This window comes from Puntigrus tetrazona, chromosome 8 (genome assembly GCF_018831695.1).
Source record: "Puntigrus tetrazona isolate hp1 chromosome 8, ASM1883169v1, whole genome shotgun sequence".
Lineage (NCBI taxonomy): Eukaryota > Metazoa > Chordata > Actinopteri > Cypriniformes > Cyprinidae > Puntigrus > Puntigrus tetrazona.
In genome coordinates, this window is record NC_056706.1 from 9,121,903 (window position 1) to 9,141,996 (window position 20,094).

General features: G+C 35.6%; 3 protein-coding genes across 7 annotated transcripts in view; all 3 read right to left on the reverse strand.

Annotated features, from left to right (window-relative positions):
* Positions 1–546: 546 nt before the first annotated feature.
* Positions 547–5,746, reverse strand: armh1 (armadillo like helical domain containing 1). 4 transcript variants are annotated; one of them, XM_043247596.1, is made up of 12 exons: positions 5,640–5,723; positions 4,714–4,938; positions 4,535–4,603; positions 4,242–4,408; positions 3,775–3,971; positions 3,334–3,418; positions 3,128–3,244; positions 2,710–2,782; positions 2,473–2,602; positions 2,259–2,336; positions 2,064–2,145; positions 547–1,914 (listed from the first exon to the last, which is right to left on the reverse strand). In XM_043247596.1, the coding sequence occupies exons 2-12, from the start codon at positions 4,917–4,919 to the stop codon at positions 1,886–1,888; spliced, it is 1,233 nt and encodes a 410-aa protein (XP_043103531.1). In that variant the 5' UTR covers positions 4,920–4,938; positions 5,640–5,723; the 3' UTR covers positions 547–1,885. The 4 variants fall into 4 exon arrangements, with proteins under 4 accessions (XP_043103531.1, XP_043103530.1, XP_043103532.1 ...); XM_043247595.1 differs by having other exon boundaries at positions 547–2,145; positions 5,718–5,746; XM_043247597.1 differs by having other exon boundaries at positions 547–2,145; positions 4,535–4,580; positions 4,850–4,938; positions 5,718–5,738.
* Positions 5,747–5,970: 224 nt separating this feature from the next.
* Positions 5,971–9,189, reverse strand: guk1b (guanylate kinase 1b). Its single transcript, XM_043247677.1, has 8 exons — positions 9,069–9,189; positions 8,929–8,970; positions 8,524–8,601; positions 7,250–7,346; positions 6,934–7,072; positions 6,765–6,849; positions 6,605–6,690; positions 5,971–6,509 (listed from the first exon to the last, which is right to left on the reverse strand). Exons 1-8 carry the CDS (start codon positions 9,178–9,180, stop codon positions 6,477–6,479), a joined length of 672 nt encoding a protein of 223 aa, XP_043103612.1. The 5' UTR covers positions 9,181–9,189; the 3' UTR covers positions 5,971–6,476.
* A 3,404-nt stretch (positions 9,190–12,593) lies between these two features.
* rnf220b (ring finger protein 220b) overlaps positions 12,594–20,094 on the reverse strand; it is a 29,601-nt gene continuing 22,100 nt past the window's right edge. The window contains exons 6-16 of one of the 2 annotated variants that reach the window (XM_043246323.1): positions 19,801–19,843; positions 19,323–19,427; positions 18,359–18,402; positions 17,907–18,018; positions 16,879–16,969; positions 16,667–16,753; positions 16,535–16,587; positions 16,306–16,390; positions 14,492–14,600; positions 14,093–14,167; positions 12,594–13,970 (exon numbers count right to left, since the gene is read on the reverse strand). In XM_043246323.1, the coding sequence (XP_043102258.1) occupies positions 13,899–13,970; positions 14,093–14,167; positions 14,492–14,600; positions 16,306–16,390; positions 16,535–16,587; positions 16,667–16,753; positions 16,879–16,969; positions 17,907–18,018; positions 18,359–18,402; positions 19,323–19,427; positions 19,801–19,843 (876 nt within the window). In that variant the 3' untranslated portion in view covers positions 12,594–13,898. The remainder of the gene's footprint in view (positions 13,971–14,092; positions 14,168–14,491; positions 14,601–16,305; positions 16,391–16,534; positions 16,588–16,666; positions 16,754–16,878; positions 16,970–17,906; positions 18,019–18,358; positions 18,403–19,322; positions 19,428–19,800; positions 19,844–20,094) is intronic. The other variant, XM_043246324.1, reaches the window with a different exon arrangement.

A 20,094-nucleotide genomic window follows, 5' to 3' on the forward strand; every position in this document is an offset into this window, starting at 1 on the left:
TTTTTTTTGTTTGTTTGTTTTATGTGACATTTATATTCAGCAGATCCTTTTTTCTAGCAAATGATGTGACTCACAAATTTGAATGAGGTGAAGAAGAAAGAGGATATGGAGTCGGACACTGTAGTTTCTCCAGTATCCGGCTATCAATCTATAGTTACTCCATATGATGAAACACTGAAAAATGACCTTTGGGTAAGGTCTCAAACTGAATCTAATTGAAAATTACATCAACAATTTTCATAATATTCATTTTCATGCATTAAAACAGCAAATACGACTGCCTGTAAACATGAAATCCGCCTATTAGCTTACCACTTGTGCAAAGACCTTCAGAACTACGATTTACACCAGAATAATGCAATTGGTTAAAATGTCTTTAATTAAAAAATACAATTTAAAAAAAAAATATTCAAAAAAGTTAGGAAATATTCAGACAGTTCAGACAGGTCTCTATTACATGTGGACATTTCTGCAGACATTGAATCAACCATTACTGGGATCCCTTCAGTTCTCTTTTTTATTCTTAAATCTTTAGGAATAAGTAAAATTACATCACTCTTAGAATTCTGACTACAATTCTACAGTTTTACTCTGACCAGCTTTCTACATACAGCCTGTGGATCTTCTGCTCAGAGCTGCTCCCCCTTAACCTAGTAATACACTTTATATACTACAATATTTAAAACTTGTGTGGACTGTAAGGTCATGTATCCACCAAAGCATCTTTAGGCAGCTGAATATGCAGACTGTGGCTGCTTGATAGCACTTTTCAATTGACATTTTTATTCATTTTTATTGCTTTTATTTATATGATGTAGTTAACAGCAAGTGTTCATCATGAATGACTCAATCATCTCTTCATTATCTCATCAGGAATCTGATTTAGCTTGTTAATGTCTGAATTAGAGACATCTAAAACAGTCTGGGAGGGTGGCCCTAAGGTAATTCTGTAATACACCATCTCAAGAAAAAAATGATTTGTTGGACACAGAAGCTAAAACATCTGGGTTACATTTGAGTATTTCCACACTGCTTTTTAATCATTACATAATCTCCATTCTATGAAGAGGAGCAAAGTTTCTTTGAAAGAGCATCATAAAGGCCATTTTTAGATTACTTTTTAAATGTTAATCTATTGTGTCAAACATATCTTAATCTGAATCTGAAATAAATGCAAATAAATAGCTGCTGAACGAGGCGAAGAATAGAGTAAACTTTGGCACTGTGCATGTTTCTTTCTCTTAGAGAGGCCAAAGAAATGCACCGCAGTGGTATTGCCGAGGTTGAGTAAAAAACCTAGGAGTAGTTTGCAAAAGTAAGTTTTTTAAATAATCTTGAATAATGAACTATTTGTTTTACAGAAGTTGTTTTTGAGTTGTTCAGAATGAGGAGATTTATTACATGATATGAACATTGTGCATAAGCGCGAAACATCACGTGATTGCAATAGGTGCAAAACCCGTTAAATACACCTAGTGACCCCCGATTTCTCACAGACCTCTAGGGCCAAATAGGCCTGCCAAATTTGATTGGCCTCCTTTAACCTTCTCTAAAGCTGATGATACACTGGGCCAATTTTTGAGCAATTTTGCTGGTCAAAATGAAATGGGTAACAAATTTCTATGTGGATAATTTGGGTCAGTCTTGGGTCCTGTGTCTGAGCTGGTTTACTGTTAATATTGCCTGGCAAAATTGCTTAAAAAGTTGCCCAATGTATCATCATGCAGAATTTTGAGCTCTAACTTCTGGCCAGATTTCAGCTCTCTAGGCCTAGTCTACAGCGCTAAAATAGGCCATAGAAGACTGCTATTTGTAATCACTTTTATTATTTTATTTATTTAAGAATGGCATCAACAACAAGAAAAAAAATAGTTTCAAGCTGTGTTCAAGAATCTGAATTCTGTTGCTCAAGCACTGTAGAAAAATAAATTGAAAATGGATTATAATATAAAATAACATTATAATATAAAATAATGTTCAATAAGCCAATCAAGCAGTGGTGTCCTTCAAAGAAAGACAAAAACATACAACCTAGCTATGTCTCTCTGGATTTGTCAACTCACCACATGAAACGTTCACTTTATTTGAGCGTAAAATGTCAGCTTGAATGTCATCCATGTTCAAATGTAGGTCATCGGCATTGTGCTGTAAACAACATGCAGACAAACACGCTTTAAAGTTAACTTTAAAGTAAAATAAGTAACTTTAAGTTGATGTTTTTTTTTATTAAACATATATATACCACCATAAGACCTCACCATAAAAGACTCAAACAGTCTGGTGCCCATAGCTCTGCATACATGATCCTCCACCACTGGATACATGCGCACAAAATGCTAAACAGACATTACACATTAATATCAGAATCCCATCGGTCTGTTATGAAGACCTATACTGCATTTAGTTGACTGATGCAGAATCAGCGTATGTTAAAAATAAGAGACAGTGAGTAGGGGGTAATTTTAATTGAACCTCCAAAGCCAGGCTGGCTTGTCTCTGGGAATCTGCATGTTCCTGGTTCCCCATTGCGTACAGTAAGTGATGGATCACTCTGAGAGAGAGCAATTCTTTGGATATCTCTTCACTTCTCTGTGCCAGAATCCTGTAACATCATGTCAATATATTGTACATAATAAACACGCAGATCAGCATGCCTTATATAATATTTTCCATGCAGTATGTCTTGAATGCATCCATTGTTTGAAGTACCTGATGGTTTTTGCAGAAGCTGCTTGCTGGAGAAGCACAGGGAGTGAATCAGTCATTTTGGCCACCTCCGGATCTAACAAAACAATTTAATTGTTTCAGCCGAATTTCAAATAAAACACAAGACATGTTTATGACTCTTATGTCAGACAAATCAATAACTGAGAAAGATGCTAATTCAAGCCATAATCTATGTTTGTTTCTCATCTCGTCCACATCTGCTCCAAATTAAAACACAAAGCCCAAAAGGTAACAATTGGGAGGTTGAATTAAGGACATCTCCACGCTGCAACGTGATCATAATGCAAAGCAGTATTGTTATTGGAGAACCACTGTTTCAGTTGCAAAAGACAAATGCCTTGGCAGTTACACAACTTTAATGCCTTGCTTTAATTGAAAGAAAACGAGCAACAGATCATACCCTCCAGGATCTTGTGTTTGGGATTTCTTTCTTTAGTTGGTTTGAGAAAAGCCACCAGACCCCTGAGCAGAGCCAGTCTAACCTCTGATTGCATAAGCTCTGTTATCAGTTCTATAGCTGGAAGTGAAAACAAAAGTACAAATAAAACGGTCTGATTCACAGCGGGGTAAACAACAAATAATGTCAAATTTTAATTGTACACTTGCCTTCATATTGCACTTCTAGATGCAGGGACCTCAGCAGATTCAATAAGGGTTCTATTATGCTGTGAAGTGCTGTTTTTACAATGGGCTGGACAAAAGAAAAGTATAAATGTGTGTATATAAAAATATATTTATATATATTACCGTAGTCAACATTTGGTGGATCAAATTGTTGACTACTGTGTGTATATATAGTAGAGCTCTCATATTCTATCCAGAATATCTATCTCAAATATTTGAAAAAAATTAACTGATTTAATTGAAGAGAGCTGCAAAACAGCTAAAATGTAAAAAGGTGAGCAGTTTAATGTACAATAAATATCTTTATCATATAAATTCATATAAATTTTTGATACAAAAATAGGTAATGCAATGTAATGGATATACAATAGTACCAATTTTTTAAAACAATTAAAGACTCCTCCGGTGCTCCTCTGGTTGTACCTGAACTATTCGTAGGATCTGTATAACAAGCTGCTGTGCTCTTGGTGAGGTGCAGGTCAGCAGGGCGATCAGGCCCTTGTACACCTGATTCTGGTATTTGGGGTTTCCATGGGCCAAAGATTCTAGCAGGGCTGCGGCGGTCTCCTGAGTCCCCTCTGTCTCCGATTTGGCCAAACATTCAGCTACGGCCTTCACACCTGTCAATCAGAGAAGAACTGATGCCAAAGCTGAAATCAGTTCATGAGCCAGTATACAGTATGTGTATGTGTGTATATAAAGTTGTCAGAGCTTGCCTGTCAAAATCCCCAACCTTCAAAATGGATCCAGATTGAATCATGCAAGGTTTTAACCTCACAATATTTCATGGAAATGTTGCAAAATCTAATTCCATAATACATCACTGAGAAATGAGCTGGAGCCGTCTCATATTCTTGGTAGTTTGTTGTGCGGTTGTGCTGTGTACGTACCATAGCTTTCACAGATAAGCTCTTTATATTTCTGCCCCGTGTTGGCGATGATCTGGAGCAAGCGAAGAGCCTCGGTTTTATGCCCTTCGTTGAGTTTGTCTTGTCCTAGAATCTCAAGCAGGGTAAGCACTCCACCCACTTCCAGAAACTCAATCATGTACTGATGACTGATCATTCAAACAAAAATAAAATCATGTTAGGGTAGAGTTTTTTTCTGTTTAATTTGCACAAGTCCTTGCACGCTTAGTACTAAAATTATATCCACACTCCACAGATTTCATGTTGTTTTTTACCTGCTGTTAGCAGACAGGAAAACCCCCACTGCTCTCAGCTGAAGATCTAGACAAGTTCCAAACATATAGCTGAATACAAAAAATGTAAGGAGGCATACATGGCAGGACTGATATCACTCAGTTCAACTTAAGATTTAGTAAGATATTTAGAAGGTGTTTCAGTCCATAGGTATGGATACGTTAGTCTTATCCAGGCAGTGAGCCGAGCAAGGAACAGGCTGGCAACTTGTGCAAACTCAAGTTCCAGTTCAGGACATGTCTTTCCAGTGTTCTTGGCCAGAAAGTCACTTAGCATTCGACTGCGCACTGTCTTACCTCCCTGATCCCATTCATGAAGGAAACACATCACCTGTCTGATGGAGGCCTGCTCCTTACTGCTAGACATGACTCAAGCATCTCACAGACTGTAGGATACAATGAACAATATTGGATAATGTATGTAAGGGACAAAACAAACGCATGATGGTTAGGTATTTTTTGAAACATTGCAGGTGGTTTTAGCTGGTCCTTAGCTGATCATATGCTGGTCCCAAGCAACTAATTACTCCTAAGGATTCAAGATTCAAGATTTTATTTGTCACATACATTCTGTACAAGTACAACTTGTAGTGAAATGCTAGTCTGGAACATTCCAGACCAATTTATAACAGGCTCAAACCAGCTACCATGCTTCAAAACAAACCTGCATATGTTGTTTTTGTTGTTGTAGTTGTAGAGTTGTCCACCAGATATTGTCATTAATAGATCCAGAACAAAAATATATTTAGATAGATTTAAATGTATGAAAACACAGCACATAAAACATTTTATCTATCAAATGTGACATACATTATGAGATACTGTGCTAGTTGTGACAACTGCACACTGTACGAGATTATTTCTAACCGTTTATTTAGAAAAGCTCAGTTGCTGTCTGAACATAACTATCGAATCAAAGAATTTCGCCATAAACCTCAGATATTACACATGATCAATTCCTCTATAAGTAGGACGCGAAAGTAATTACTTTAAACTTTTGTTTACAGTAATAAAACAGCTTTCGTCGGATTGTGGTTGTTTGCCATTTGTTATACAATGCACACTCAAAATTGAAAAATTACCTCACCTTAACAATATCAATTTTATAATATGTCATATTTGTTTTCCAGCTAACAGCTTATTTAGAAACCACGGCGTTTCTCACCTTCACTTCCGCCAATGTTTGCCGTTGCCATGGATACTGACGCTTACGCCGTGAGTTTGGAAACAACTGAAGTAAAAGGCGTAAAAATGTGATTCATGCTATTTCTGTTGAATATCTTTGCATACTATAATGTTATATTTATTTATAACACATTTAGGAGTTTATTGACTTAGTTTCACTTAACATTCACTTAGAAATAGAATTTGAAAAAAAAAAAACGATAATGGAGAAATTAGCTGTAGCTCATTTTATTTTATTTTAGCTAACCCAAAGTTTAGAAATATGAGGGTGCAAATCAAACATACCATTCAGCTAAATACATTCGAACATGTGAAAGGCTAACAGAGAATCAAATATGCTGTAAACTATTAACTATACACAAATCATAGGGCCTAAATATATAAAACGATAATTTCTCTACTATAGAGCTAACAGGCTGATAATAAACAAACTATCATCATCAGCTGAACTTGAACGTATTTGTTACAGTTTTCTCCCTTCATTATTAGGTGAAAACATGTTCAAGAGAGTTAATAGGGAAGTGTCTTCAACTGAAGTAAAAATGTTTTTAACATACATGGACATATTTATAGAGGAAAAACTCTATAGCACACTCCTTTGAACATATCATCCATCTTGATTAGGTTTTTGAAGTTTTTTGACATGAGAACCAACACCATGATTGCACTGTACAAGGCTAAAAAAAAGGCTTCATGTCGTGTGTTGTTGGGCAGAATGGTCAAAAGTGCATTTTTTTCATTATTTCTTGGCATCTTGCACCTTCTCAATTTCCTGTTGGAAAAAGCCAAGAACTCTGTGTTATTTATTTATGAAATGAAAATAAGAAAATCTATGCAATCATTTTGATAGAGATGAAATAGTTTTACCTCAATAAGAACACTTTTGAGTTTCTCATATGCCTCTTCCAGATCATCATTAATGATTACCAAATCAAAAACTCCCGGTTCCTTACCTACAAAGGAGAAAAAGGCAAGAGAATAAATGTTTTTGCTCAAGCTCGACAGACTTACTGAAAGCGTCACTTACTGAGCTCCATGTCGATTCTCGCTGCCTCCAGACGCTTCTGTAGACTGTCCTCTGTCTCTGTTTGTCTGTCTCTCAGACGCTTTTCCTGTAGAACAATAAAACGTGGTCCTGTATTTTATCACAATTTAAATGCTGTATAATCAAACAGAGAATATTTCTATCAACGTACCAGGATCTCCATCGAAGGTGGCTGGATGGATATATATATGGGGTTCAAATCAGTCTTTTTAATGTTTTTCACTCCTTGTATGTCAACATCCAAGATGCAGATGAGGTTTTGCGCCTGAACGTCTTCTATGGATGATTTGCTACAAATGATTGTTAATTTGATTAGAAATACCAACATGAATTATCTTTTGTTATTGACAGTACACTTATAGACAGCCTTAATTCCTTCAGAATAATTACTTTTGGGCACTGGTATGAATTATTACAGGTGAAGTACCTCTGAATGATGATGGAAACAGATACCAAATAAAATATACCTGGTTCCATACATGTTCCCAGAAAACTCGGCATTCTCAATGAATTCGCCATTGTCGATTCCCTCTTGCATCTTCTCTCTGGTGACAAAGTGGTAATCTGGGTTGAGGACAGAAATAAATGAAGTTTAATTGTAAAACCAAACCAATTGTGACCGTTAACAAGGGGACATCGTAAGCTTGCCTGTTGCTAGTCATCAAATGAGCCGACAGGGTGTTCATTTGATATATTCTAATGACCAGAAGAAAGATCATTAGAAAAAGTAAGCAAGACATTTTTAGAGGATGACTAAATGATCATTTCTGTCACATTTCAAGTCTTTCCACCGCTAAAAAAAGACAGAGTTCTTTAAGCTCAGCAGAGGGCGCCAAATGTTTATCTCAGAATCTCTTAAACGGAGTTAAAATGGTTGATCTTACTAAATGACTGGAATGGTGTGAATGAAATGTCTAAACCACAAACCAGTAAAAGATATAGCAGTGTTCGCATATAAAATAATCTCACAAAGAAGTCCTTTTCGTAAAGCCAATGAGAAAGCTCCAGTGCTGGATTCATACCATTCTGATGGTTTTAACTCCACAACAGCACATCAGAGGGGATCTAAAGCAGGACGTAATGCTTCTGCAGGCGACACAAGACAAACAATTCACAACTACAGGAGGGCAAAACACTGACATCATCCGTGGCAGCACTGCAATGGAGACTCCCATTAGCATAACAACATTTGTCTGTGGAAAAACATCATAACAATAACAAAGCAATAAAATTGGCTGGTTATAGCTGCACAACATTTCTCAATTCCCCCCTTAAATATCTATTAAATAAAATGCTTTCCATTACGTGCTTTTATCAACTGTTGCATTTCGGTCTATGCGTTGAATTTATCTTTGTAAATTGTGCGGGGAAAAAAAAAAAAGAAGAAGAATTTGCCCATGTGACCTAAACAGAAATATTTCGATTGTTCATTGAAATGGCCCAGAAATGATTTAAGGATCGATGCTGTTGTGATGCTAATGATCGCCTGGGAATTTGTGCTGTGGAAAACGCTGAAAAAAAAACCTGGGAACACAAGGGGGCTATTTTCAAAGGCTTTTTACTCCAAAGTGCACACTGGCATTCATGTCAGAGACAACATGTGATGTCAACAATCATATCTTTGGAATTTTGGCCTGAAATGTAATTGGCTTGCAAAGTTTAAGATTTTAGGAAGATGAAAGTAACCCCCATTACTCTCTCGTCGCATTAGATATGCCAATAATCAGTAATAAATCTACACCTTCAGATGTCTCAGAGGACAGGACGTCTGCTACAGGAAGTAAAGTAGCCCCCAGAAGCATTGGGAGACAATTCAGTCCTAGAGAAAACGACAAAGGCACATTGGGTAATAAAAAGAGAAATTTACCCCTGGGAAATGTGATGATATGTTTGGAATAAATCTAAACAGTTCACTTAGGAGTAAGAAGCAGCAAAGAAGACAGTTATGGACTAAGGTAATTGGATGGGAATATAGATGGAAAAGCTTATTTTAAAGTCTATCTTTCTCTCATTCACTTTCTACGCTGTGGGCAAGTAGGTATATATTTCAATTAACTGTTTCTGAACTCATATTTGACATTATTTGTTTCTCTGATAAAGCAAGCCTGTCATTTATTGTAGTTGTGAAGGGGGGAGTCTGCCTTACCTTTTCCATCTTCTTCTCCTGGCCGAGGATTTCTGGTGGTGTCTGCAAGAAGAAAGACAAAGATTTGGTTACTTTGGTTGTTATTTGGTTACTTGTCTTGTGTCTAACCATCTGTCTGATTTGTCTGTGATGTAACATACGGGAGACACTGAATCCAAAAACCCCTTCATATTCTTTCATGAGTCTCTTCAGCAGTGTGCTTTTTCCAGCTCCTGATGGTCCACTCAGAACTACAGGCCTGGGTCCGGACATTTCTCTGCAAGACAGTCAAAAAAAGGTTTTTTTTAAGTCACGTTTTGTGGTGATCAAACCCACAAACCTAATATATGCAACACATTTTTCAATGAGTCATAAGTCTGTATAGCAGTGAAATTTTAGGCTACTATTTCTCTTTTGTTGAAATTAATTAGAATTTTTAGCGGCCAGTGTCACAGAAGTAATTCTAATATGCTGATTTGATGCTCAAAAAGCATTTTTTAAACAATCAGTAATGTTGACAATTATTCTGCTGATTAATATTTTGATGAATAGAACATTAATTAAAAGAAATGTTATACTATTGGTATATAGTGTTTTTTTGTATGTAGGATTTGTTATGTTTTGTGTTTTCATTAAAACAGTCAGAACTACTCTCATGAAATATATATATATATATATATATATATATATATATATATATATATATATATATATATATATATATATATATATATATATATATATATTAAAAACCTGTTTTGAACATTACAAATGTCTTTACTGTCACATTTGATCAATTTAATGAATCCATGCTTTAAAACAGTATTAATTTTTAAGATAGTGTAATTAACTGCAGCTAAAAAGACATAGTATCTTTCACAAGGCCGGTGAAATGCTTCCTATATCTTTTGACATCTCAAGTCGTGTATTCAATCAGACTTTTCAGTATTTTGACGAAATTCCTTCTGTCCAACTAGACAGATGCCAACACGGTAGGCTGCGTGACGCACTTCATCCTCAAAACACAAACAAGGTAAAAGAGAATGAAAATTACATTACACAAGATTCACTTTTAATGAGGACCATGAAACCATAATAGTTTTAAAGAGATTTTTAGAGTTATACTCCAGCATGGTATTAAATGCTGACATAAAATGCTAGAAAAGATGTGGAATTTCCGCTTAAATTGTACATAAAAGTCTTTATTATTTAATCAAAACCTTCTGTATTGAACATGTATTAGGTGGAGTGGGAAGCTTTTGTCGTGGTCCCCAGCTGAGAGAGAGAGTGTGTTATAAGCTAGAGAAGCTGACATGGACAGACACTGAGCCTATTGCATGCCTGCGTCCCTCCAAGAGAAGAAGCTCAGGAAATAATCCACTGATCCGGGTGATTAGTGATTCTGTTTTGAGGTCTGTGGACCGGGCCTTGTAATAGAGAATAGTGCACTTGAAGATAAACAAAACAACGCATCGCTATTTCGAAGCATTATTCATTTATTTATTTATTTTCCAAAGTGTATAAAATTGAATGTAACCATGAAAGTCATCAAAATAACTTTAATAAAATGTTAAAAGTGTTGATGATCCAGCTGGTTCAAGACAGATTTTTAAAAAAAAAGTTGTTTGTGAGGTGTTATAATGAACTTTGAAGAGCGTGTCTTTCTTAATAATGCAATTTAGAAAAGCATTTCGATTATTTGCATGGTGGTAAAGGATTTACGTGTTCATGTAAAATGCTATGAAAATATCTTAATGAAGTCAGGTTAGGCCAATGAAGAGGATTACCCAGCATGTAAGCCTAATGACAAAGGCCCACTGACCTAAAGCCTGTCTTAATGTTTTCTACAGTGGCCATTTTTAGGGTCTCTGCTGGAGACTAGAAAAACCAACTGGACAATCTCAAAATAAATACAGTTGCCTGCTAGCAGTCTGTTCATTTTGACAGTTTTTTAAATTTTTTTATCAGATATCCTTAATGACATAGGCTACTGCATGTTCTCATGATGACGATAAAGAATATTTAAAAAATAAATAAATATATATATATATATATATATATATATATATATATATATATATATATATATATATATATATATATATATATATATATATTTATAGTGTGCTTTTGATTTCAAGACAACACAAAATTTAAAAACAAATTCACATTTTAATAAAAAACTATTTTTCAATTTATATGCATCTACAAATTAAACTAATAAAAACATATTGTGTGTCCAGTAACCTTTCAGACTGATCCCTGCGCAATAAAACCATTTACATTGCAATAAACCATCTAAATTTTGAACACCAGAAGAAAGCAAAGACAGCTCTTACCTTGTGTGTGCAGGTTAGATGGTGAAGTGTGTTTCTAACTCACTGACTTACTGCCACAGCTTACTGCCAGTGACAACTACCACCTCCTCCGTTTACTCCCAGCCAATCAAATAGCAGGTCTAGAGTATTTGTTGTTATGACATATATAAGAGGCTACTAATCATACTAAACTTTGAAAAGCCATAATCATTTGTTTTTCCATGAGAAATAATGGTCAAAATGTTCAATAGTTTTTTGCATGCAAGAACAAGTCCATATTATCATCCAGTCTGAGAAATGTTATATAAATCTAAATATACATAACTATATATATATACATATATAACTACACTGTATTTAACTATATGAGAACAAACTGGGACAGCTAGCCCCAGCCTTACCTGTAATGCATTGTAAATAATTTTATAATTTATAATTAATAACCTAATTATATGTTTTTGTAAATTATGTTTATAGTATTTTTGAAATATGAAATGAAATTATCAACAAAACATATTTTCAAGAAATGTAACATTTTAAAACTAAAATTCACTGTCAAATACAAGTTCTGATCTTTTTTTTTCTTACAGTGTGCTAATTAATAATTACTATAATTACATTATTGTTACTACATTATCGTACAATGCATAGTCAGCTACGCTGTTTAAAGGTGCAGGCATGGGTTCACTGCTCACAATTAAATTTCATATAGCTGAATCAAAAACAAAACAAAAAAGAAAAGTCGAACATTTATTTTACATGTCATTAGTGGAGTCGTGACATTTCTGCTCCATTGCAAAGCATCCCAAAAGTAATTTCATTTCATTGCCGGGAGTGGAAGTGTAAATATAATTTTTGACCACATTTGTGAGTTTTGAAGTAAAATACACTGAGAGTAGTGCAGCAATTCACTTCCTTTTGCATTAGACACAAGGCTAGGCTAATCCTGCGCTAACCTAAATCCACACAGACGAGTGTCCATATACTGCTGCTAATTAGAGATATATCAGGACATCAGCCTCAGACATCCTTTTATCAGGTCATTCATTAAAGGCATCTTTAAGAATGGCTGAAACAAACTGGCCAGGTGGTGGTAAGATACTTGAGATGCAATAAATAGCCCGAAAGGAAAGAGGAAATGCCGGTTATTTTTTCTACCTGCTAACTTACTGTTAACTCAAACAGTGGCGCTATAGGCAATCTAAGCTCCATGGGTTCGATTCCCAGAAAATACAGTATATTAATCGTTGAAATGTTAACATTTAACAGATAAAATGTCTGTAAAAAGCATTAACGTACCTCTCAGCAGCTCCATATTTATGTCCAGACGCCAAAAACGGCTGACAATGACATCAGTTAGACAACAACTTTAGTTTATTTTTTGTCAAAGAAAAACAGATGAGTCTGTACAAAATACATCATCATAAAACAAAGCTGGTTTTATGTGTCATTCTATTTCAGTTCTATCAAAAGTGCTTCACGATCTTTCAGTTACATGAAGTAACTTTACTATAGTGTCTAGACAGTAACAAAACTATTGCTAAAATACCACAAAGGAATTTGTACTCCTTTTCTGTTAGTTCTGAGCTGAGTTCCTTGAGTCATAATGTCGCAACCTATAGTGACTCAGAGTCAACAGACCTTTTATTCTGCTTGGCAGTGGAGAGGAGTGAAGGCTAAGCAGAGATCAGCCTCAGCGTCCATATCCTGCATTAAGAATCAATTCCACCTCCTGAGGAAGGAAAGCACGTGCTCCTCGATGCAGCTCTGCTCTACAGTACATATCATATAATAACCTGCCAATCGCCTTTTAGGGGTTAAATATTAATTCATTACAAGAATGTAGACAAGTCCATGTACATGGCATCTTAAGTTTAAGAGCAAAAAATGTCAAAAATATACAGGGAACTAATTTAACGTCTGTTGATGAAACTTGCATGAAAAACTATTTTTGTTTACGCGCGTTAACTGTTTGATAAAATCAGCACTTTTTGAATCTACAAACCTCGTGAGAATGGCTTTGTAATTTTGCATCATATTCAGTATCTTGTTTTTTAACGCATGCTTAGGATAAGGGCATCATGAGACAAAAAAAGCATAAAATAAACAATTACACTATCACCTGTGTAACAGCTGAAATTATAATTTATCTTAAACCATATTTAAAGGATCCCATTCACTATTAAATTACAGTTACATAAGCATGAAAAATAAATGTACAAGATTCTTTGCTTTTCTGCACATTCTACACAAAACACCGTTTATGAATTATTTCAAAATGAACCGCTTATCAATTTCAGATATTAACACTGCTAGATCCGAGTTAGAAAGAACTCTTCAGTGTGAACATTCACAAAACTATTTGACCGACTGCTTTAGAACTTTCTCTATGAGAATAACTTAACAATATTTTATAAAACAAGGTTTTATACATAGAAACAACATTTGGTGATCGGTGTCTACGGTCCTTACAATATTGTTCTGGCAGATATGCACTTTAAAACTTTACCATTTCATAAAGAAATTAACACAGTGGTCTTCATGTAACTGGGTTGATTTCCGACAGGAATTTTTGGGCAAAGTTTTTGCCTCAGCCAAAAAAAGTTTTCCTCAGTTAAAATGATCCGTTTGTGTAGAGTGCAAAGAGGCAGATGACAGGACGGCTGTAAATTTTCACAAATACACTCGTCTGAGGTCCCCAGGTGAGGTGATAGTGTTGCACTGTGGACACAGTTTCTTTGCTCCCTGCGAGAAAGAATTTGATAATCAAAAACAACTGATAGTAACATACAAGGTTCACTTGTTGAAGTCACGCTGCTGTGCTGGACATCTTTTGTAAAGTAGACTATGATAAATGTTCGTCTCACCAGGGTGCGGAGCCAGCATTCCTCACAGTGGACATGCCAGCACTGGATGGAGGTCAGAGGTACTGTGTAAGAGTCCTAGAAAAAGCATATGTACACAAGTGATGAGCGAAACATAAGAAACATAAATTGGTCTGTTTTCATTATTGATTACAATAAGACACGTTTCTTGAGCACCAAATCAGCATGTTGTAACGATTTCTTAAAAAGCACGCGATTTGTTATTTGTTTGGTAATAGTATTTTACAACATTACTGCTTTTACTCTGTTTTTGAGTAAACAAATGCAGACTTTTTTCAAGACATTAAACAAATCTTTTGCTGAACGCAAAGGTTTGAACAGTAATTCATGCATTAACTGCATTTTAGTCCGTTTTGAATAAACATGCGAGGTCAAGCTTACCATGCAGATGAGACACTTGAATCTGTCTCCTCGCGTGAGCTGCTTCTCCAGATCTCTGATGCGTGTTTTCAGGGCCTCCAGCGTACCGAGGGAGGGGTCATCTGGTAAGCTGAACGAAACAAAGAACAAATCCATCAGAGATTGATTAGAGAGTGGCGGCGCGCTGAGGGCTTTGTCGCTGAAGGCCACATGTTATGAATTCTAAATTACACATGAACGGTAATCAGAAGACAAACCGTATCATTAAACGAGGTGCGTTCAGAAGCAAATTCAACATCGAGTGTCAGCTTCCCTTATTGTATTGCCACACTGAACAGTAAAACCCACACTGACTGCATGGATGCACAGTGTGATTGGTTAGATAATCAAAGAAAAGACACAAAAGGCCCTATAAGTAACTTAATAGCCCTAATAAAAGTACAATATAATTCTAAAAACTTTTAATGTGTGGGAAAACAGTTTAAGATCGCCCCTTGCATCGGCCTTTCCCACAGCAGGTGAGGGACAGACATGTCACCGCAGTGTGCAAACATTGTCTCAGTGTAATTGCTTTATTAGCGTGTCCACACAGGGCCGGGAAGCTAGCGCCCCGCAGCGCACTGTCATTTGTCAGGAACGGTTCTCCTTCCCGCCTCACTAACCCTTCCTCACTCGAGTGTTTCCACTTCACCACAATTAAATAACACTCGCTCAGAGCCCCCTAATCCCCGGTAGGAACATCCTGGCCAACGCATCCCCATTTAATCAGCTCTCAGGAATTGAACTATGACAGCAGGGGGTTCAAGTGATCCATCAAAAATGCCTCATGTAATAGCCGCCAAATATAAGCATAATGAATACTGGTTTTCTCTTGTAGCTGTCTGCTGGAAATATGAAATAACTGCCCTCGTCCTCAGGCTAAATACCTACTGGAGAGTGGTGACGGATCAGCTACAAAAATATGCTGCAAAATATAAACCTTGTGTTAAATGTAAAATGATATTGATATATTTTTATATTGTGTGTGTGTGTGTGTGTGTGTGTGTATATATATATATATATATATATATATATATATATATATATATATATATATATATATATATATATATATATTTGTGGATGGACATGAACATACGTACAAATCACTTGCACATAATACATTCAGTATAATTACATTTAGAAAAAGCATTTCATAGTTTCCTTGCAGTATGACACTCCTCGATTGATAAATGGATCAATCAAGCTGATTAATGATTCACTCTAAAATATAAGCCAAACACGCTTCAGTGAACTTGCCAAAATGTAGCTCTGCTGAGAAAGAACTGATTCGTGTGACTCTTATCGAATGGGTCAGTCATATATAATTCCTCATGTGTCCCTTCCACGCGCAAACTTGACCTCAGCTGCACGATTACTAATGCTTGCAAATCTGTCCCAGTGCACACGGAAAGAAGTTAAAATTTCCCAACAGGACTTAAGAAGTGCTGCATCATGATCCTGCAGAGATCTCTTCCAAGAAAATGACATGGATGTTGGAGAGAAGGACAGAGGAGAGTAGGTGGAGGCACTTTTATATTAACCTACGTGTACCTCCCATATGAGGATAATACAGCTCAGTGTGTCTGGAATATCTGCATAAACCGCTTCATAAAAAACGTGCATTGATGGTCACGATGAAACAGAAAAAGTGACAGATCCTTTCTTTGCACTGTGATTTTAAAATGACAAGTGAAACACTCATGAACAAATAGTTTACAATGATATGTATGACTTATATCATATGTATGATATAAGATTTAGAAAATAAGATGCTGACTTTATGGTATACTCACATCTCTAACTCGCTGTTCTTAGAGGTTCTTGGAGATGTTGTGCTTGTATTGTTGTCAAACTCTCCACTGCTTGTAGTAGGAGTTTCTGCAGACATAGTACAGCATTATGAATAATTTGAACACATGTGTTATATATGTTTATGCATTATGCACATAACAACGTTAAACATACTAAACTACTACTTAACTACTATCTTTTACTGACATCTCTAAAAATCTTTTGACTCACCTGAGTTTGCCAACTTGGTTTGCTCTGGAGATAACCTGCTGGTCGTGTCACCACTTTTGAAGCAAAAAAAAAAAAAGTATTATTAAAGTAGCACAGAAAACCGAATAATGTGCTGTTTGCGCGCGTGCATACTTTAACACAGCTCCTCTTAACGCCTGCCTCTCCTCAGCATCTCTGGGTTCATTTCCTGAACAGGGAATCACATCCGCCTCTGTGTATCTGAGATCATTTGCTAAAGAAACATTTCTTATTATCAAAAATGCTTTTTTAGAAAAAAACTAAAGATCAATGTATTTCCTTGCTGTGCCATGAACTGTGCTGATCGACAAAAAAAATAAGGATACTGCGCTTTTCCATATTCCAAAGTATCATCACCGTCCACGTCCAGATCTGCATCGCTGTCCTGATGTTCTTTCAATGTGCTGCTCACCAAACCTTAGGGCAATTTGATACGAGAATTCATTAAATGACAAAAAAACACGAAGCCTTGCAGAAAAAGATATAGAGGATAGAGTGTGGAATTCAAAAATAGGTTGAAACACAAATGCGCCCTACTGATGAACTGCAAGAGCTAATACAATTAAAAGTGTTTTTAAGGACACAAGGGTCTGTATGACCTCTGAGGCGTTTGTGATCAGCTCCGTCTGTTTTTGACCCTTGTCTATGTGCTTTTACAGTAATCTCCTTCTCAAGAGGTTAACACCACTCCCATTACCTCACGTGTCTGTTGTGAATTAACACACAAGCTCTGTTGCAAAACAAGGTGAGCTGCCTTGCTCCTTACATAGTTGGACCTCACAGGCAACTGATTTGGGAATGACATGATATCAGCATTCAATTTAAACAGGCATCATCAATTAATTAAAAACATATCTTTTTTAAATTAATAAATTCAGTACTGCTTTATTATCTTTGTCTATATTTTTTTCACTTAGCTTTTCACAATGCATAATTTGACTCTCTGTGGACTTTTTTTCTGTTAAGCGGCTTTTTTATTTGCTTTTCTAATCTGATATTTATGAACCACTGAATAAAAAAATTCATAATAATTTGTATTATTTTTTTATTATTTTTATTAGTAATTGCATGTTTTTACTGTATCTCAAAATTCTGACTTTTTTCTCAGAACTGCATAATATAAACTCGCAATTCCAAGAAATAAAATCAAAATTGCATGATATAAACTCGCAACTGAAATCTACTGAACCCCCTTTAAAAGTCTAAATGGCAACTGTCAGAAAAAAAAAAGTTTTTATCTTGCAATTGTGACTTTATAAATTGTAATTCTGACTTTATAACTCACATTTGAGTTTATGTCTCACAATTCTGTGAAAAGTTTAATTGCCGTGAAGCATTTCTTTGTGTTTTGTACCTCTGAAGCCTCTGAGAACAGAAACCATCTGTATTCTTCTCTGTTCAGCCCATTCAAACTCCCTCCCGCCTGACAGCACAGAGCCATCTTCAGCAACACACACGCCGTCTCTCTGTAGAAAACACACACATATCAGCATCTGTGGTGAAAATGTCTCCAACAGCCTCGAGACAGTGCTTTCATCTGCTTCCTGCCCTGAATGCCCTCTTGGCATTAGGTCACAGCTGAAAGAAACAGAAAATAAAAAGAAATAAACATTTCGCAGGCAGGTTTATAGTTCCTTCTGGCCACATCTACCTCTCTTATACATCCTACAACTGTCTTAGCGGAACAGGACAACTGACGCCTGTCTCTTGGCAGACCTAGAGAAAATACATACTACAGCATAAGGTAGGTTCATTGTTTTGAGTGAACACATGCACAATGAGAAATAAGCTGCATTCTCATCATACCTGGTCTTCCTCTGCTTTCCGTCTTTTAATTTTCCCAATGCGCGCTGTAAAAAAACAACAAAACAATGAAAAAAGACGACAACAAAACAGCTTTTTTTTTTTTACTGATGCTTGACACTTTCCATGTTATGTTATCTAAAAATATGAAGCATAAATACATTTTTTGATTAGATTTTTCTCCAGTGGCAGTTTTATGATGGAAATATATACGATCTCAAGCTGACATAAACTGATAAGACAGAAAGGCCTCTATGGCCTACAAAAGATAAATAAATGGCAAGGGAATTGGACTGATCTGTTTATCTGATTATCAAATAAAAGATTTCCGGAATTCTGTTCATTTTCTTCTCTCAAACACACACACACACACACACACACACACAGAGAAGAAGTAAAACTCAGCATTGTGGAACGGTATCCACCACTCCATTAAAATCTCTGTGTTTTGCTGAGCTGCTAATGATGTTAAGGAACATTAATCTTTAGGAGATTCAGCTCATAATATAGTCAAAGAAGACCGTAGAAACAGAGCTGAGGTTGTTACAATCACAATGAAGTTGAGCATAACAGAGAGGGGATCATTAATTAGAGAGAGAATCTGATCAATTAGCTGTGACTCTTTTTATATGTTAATGAAATAACATAAAAATTAACAGTCTTGATAAATGATCAAAAATTCTACATCATAGAGGATCAATATTTTACAGTACAGACATTCAATATACTATGCATAATTGTGTCAAGGGTGTAATATTCCATTAAATACTGTATCATTTTCATCATCGATATCAGTAACATCGGTAAAAAAAGCATTCTAAAGTCATTTTAAAATGTATTAAAATCAGTGCCAATTTGCGTTCTAGATTAAACTTCTTGATATACCCGATATTATTAAACACATAACTAGATGTAAAAATAATAATACATTGTTGCTTTCATGTGGCGTGTGTGGAGAACAGCTTACCAGACAGTGGGCAAGAAGATACATGTGGGAGTCCACAGTCAGGCCAAACATGAACAGATTTCATTTTCTGTTTGGCATAGCACCTGCACCAGCAGAGCTCCTTAACTGTTAACATATCAAAAGGTTAAAGGTCAATAATCCGCTCTGCTCGTGAGGGTGCTAGGTCAAAGGTTAGTGGTGGTGCTTTAATTGAGAGTGTTCAAACTGTGTTAGAAGTGTGATTCAAAGTGTACCATTGCTGTCAATTTGTAATAATAATCGAGTCATTTTTAAAGAATGTCTTGTTATGGAACTTGTATTAAAAAACTTAAATTAGTATATATATATATATATATATATATATATATATATATATATATACACAGAGATACATGGATTTGGTCCGATCCAATGCATGTTTATGACCCTGCAACGACTGAAATGCAAAATAAAAAAGAAATACAGGATTTAGAGATACTAAAAGTCATTGACAACGTACCATTGAGTCTTGTTTGCCTGTTCGATCGTACTCGCAAAAATGTCTGTAATGAAAAAAACCAAAAATCAAAAGGGAAGGTTCAAAATGCATATTTTTTTTCTTTTAGCAATAAGCATTTAAGCCACCGTACAACATTTGTTCTCTCATGTTGTGAAAGTAAAATGGGTTATGAACTGCAATGCATATTATAGATTTTTTTTTTTATGTTATGTTAACAAACAAATTATTAAAATATCATGTGATCATTATTTACTTTGTTTTTTGTTGAAGTGTATATTTTCTACTCACTGTTAG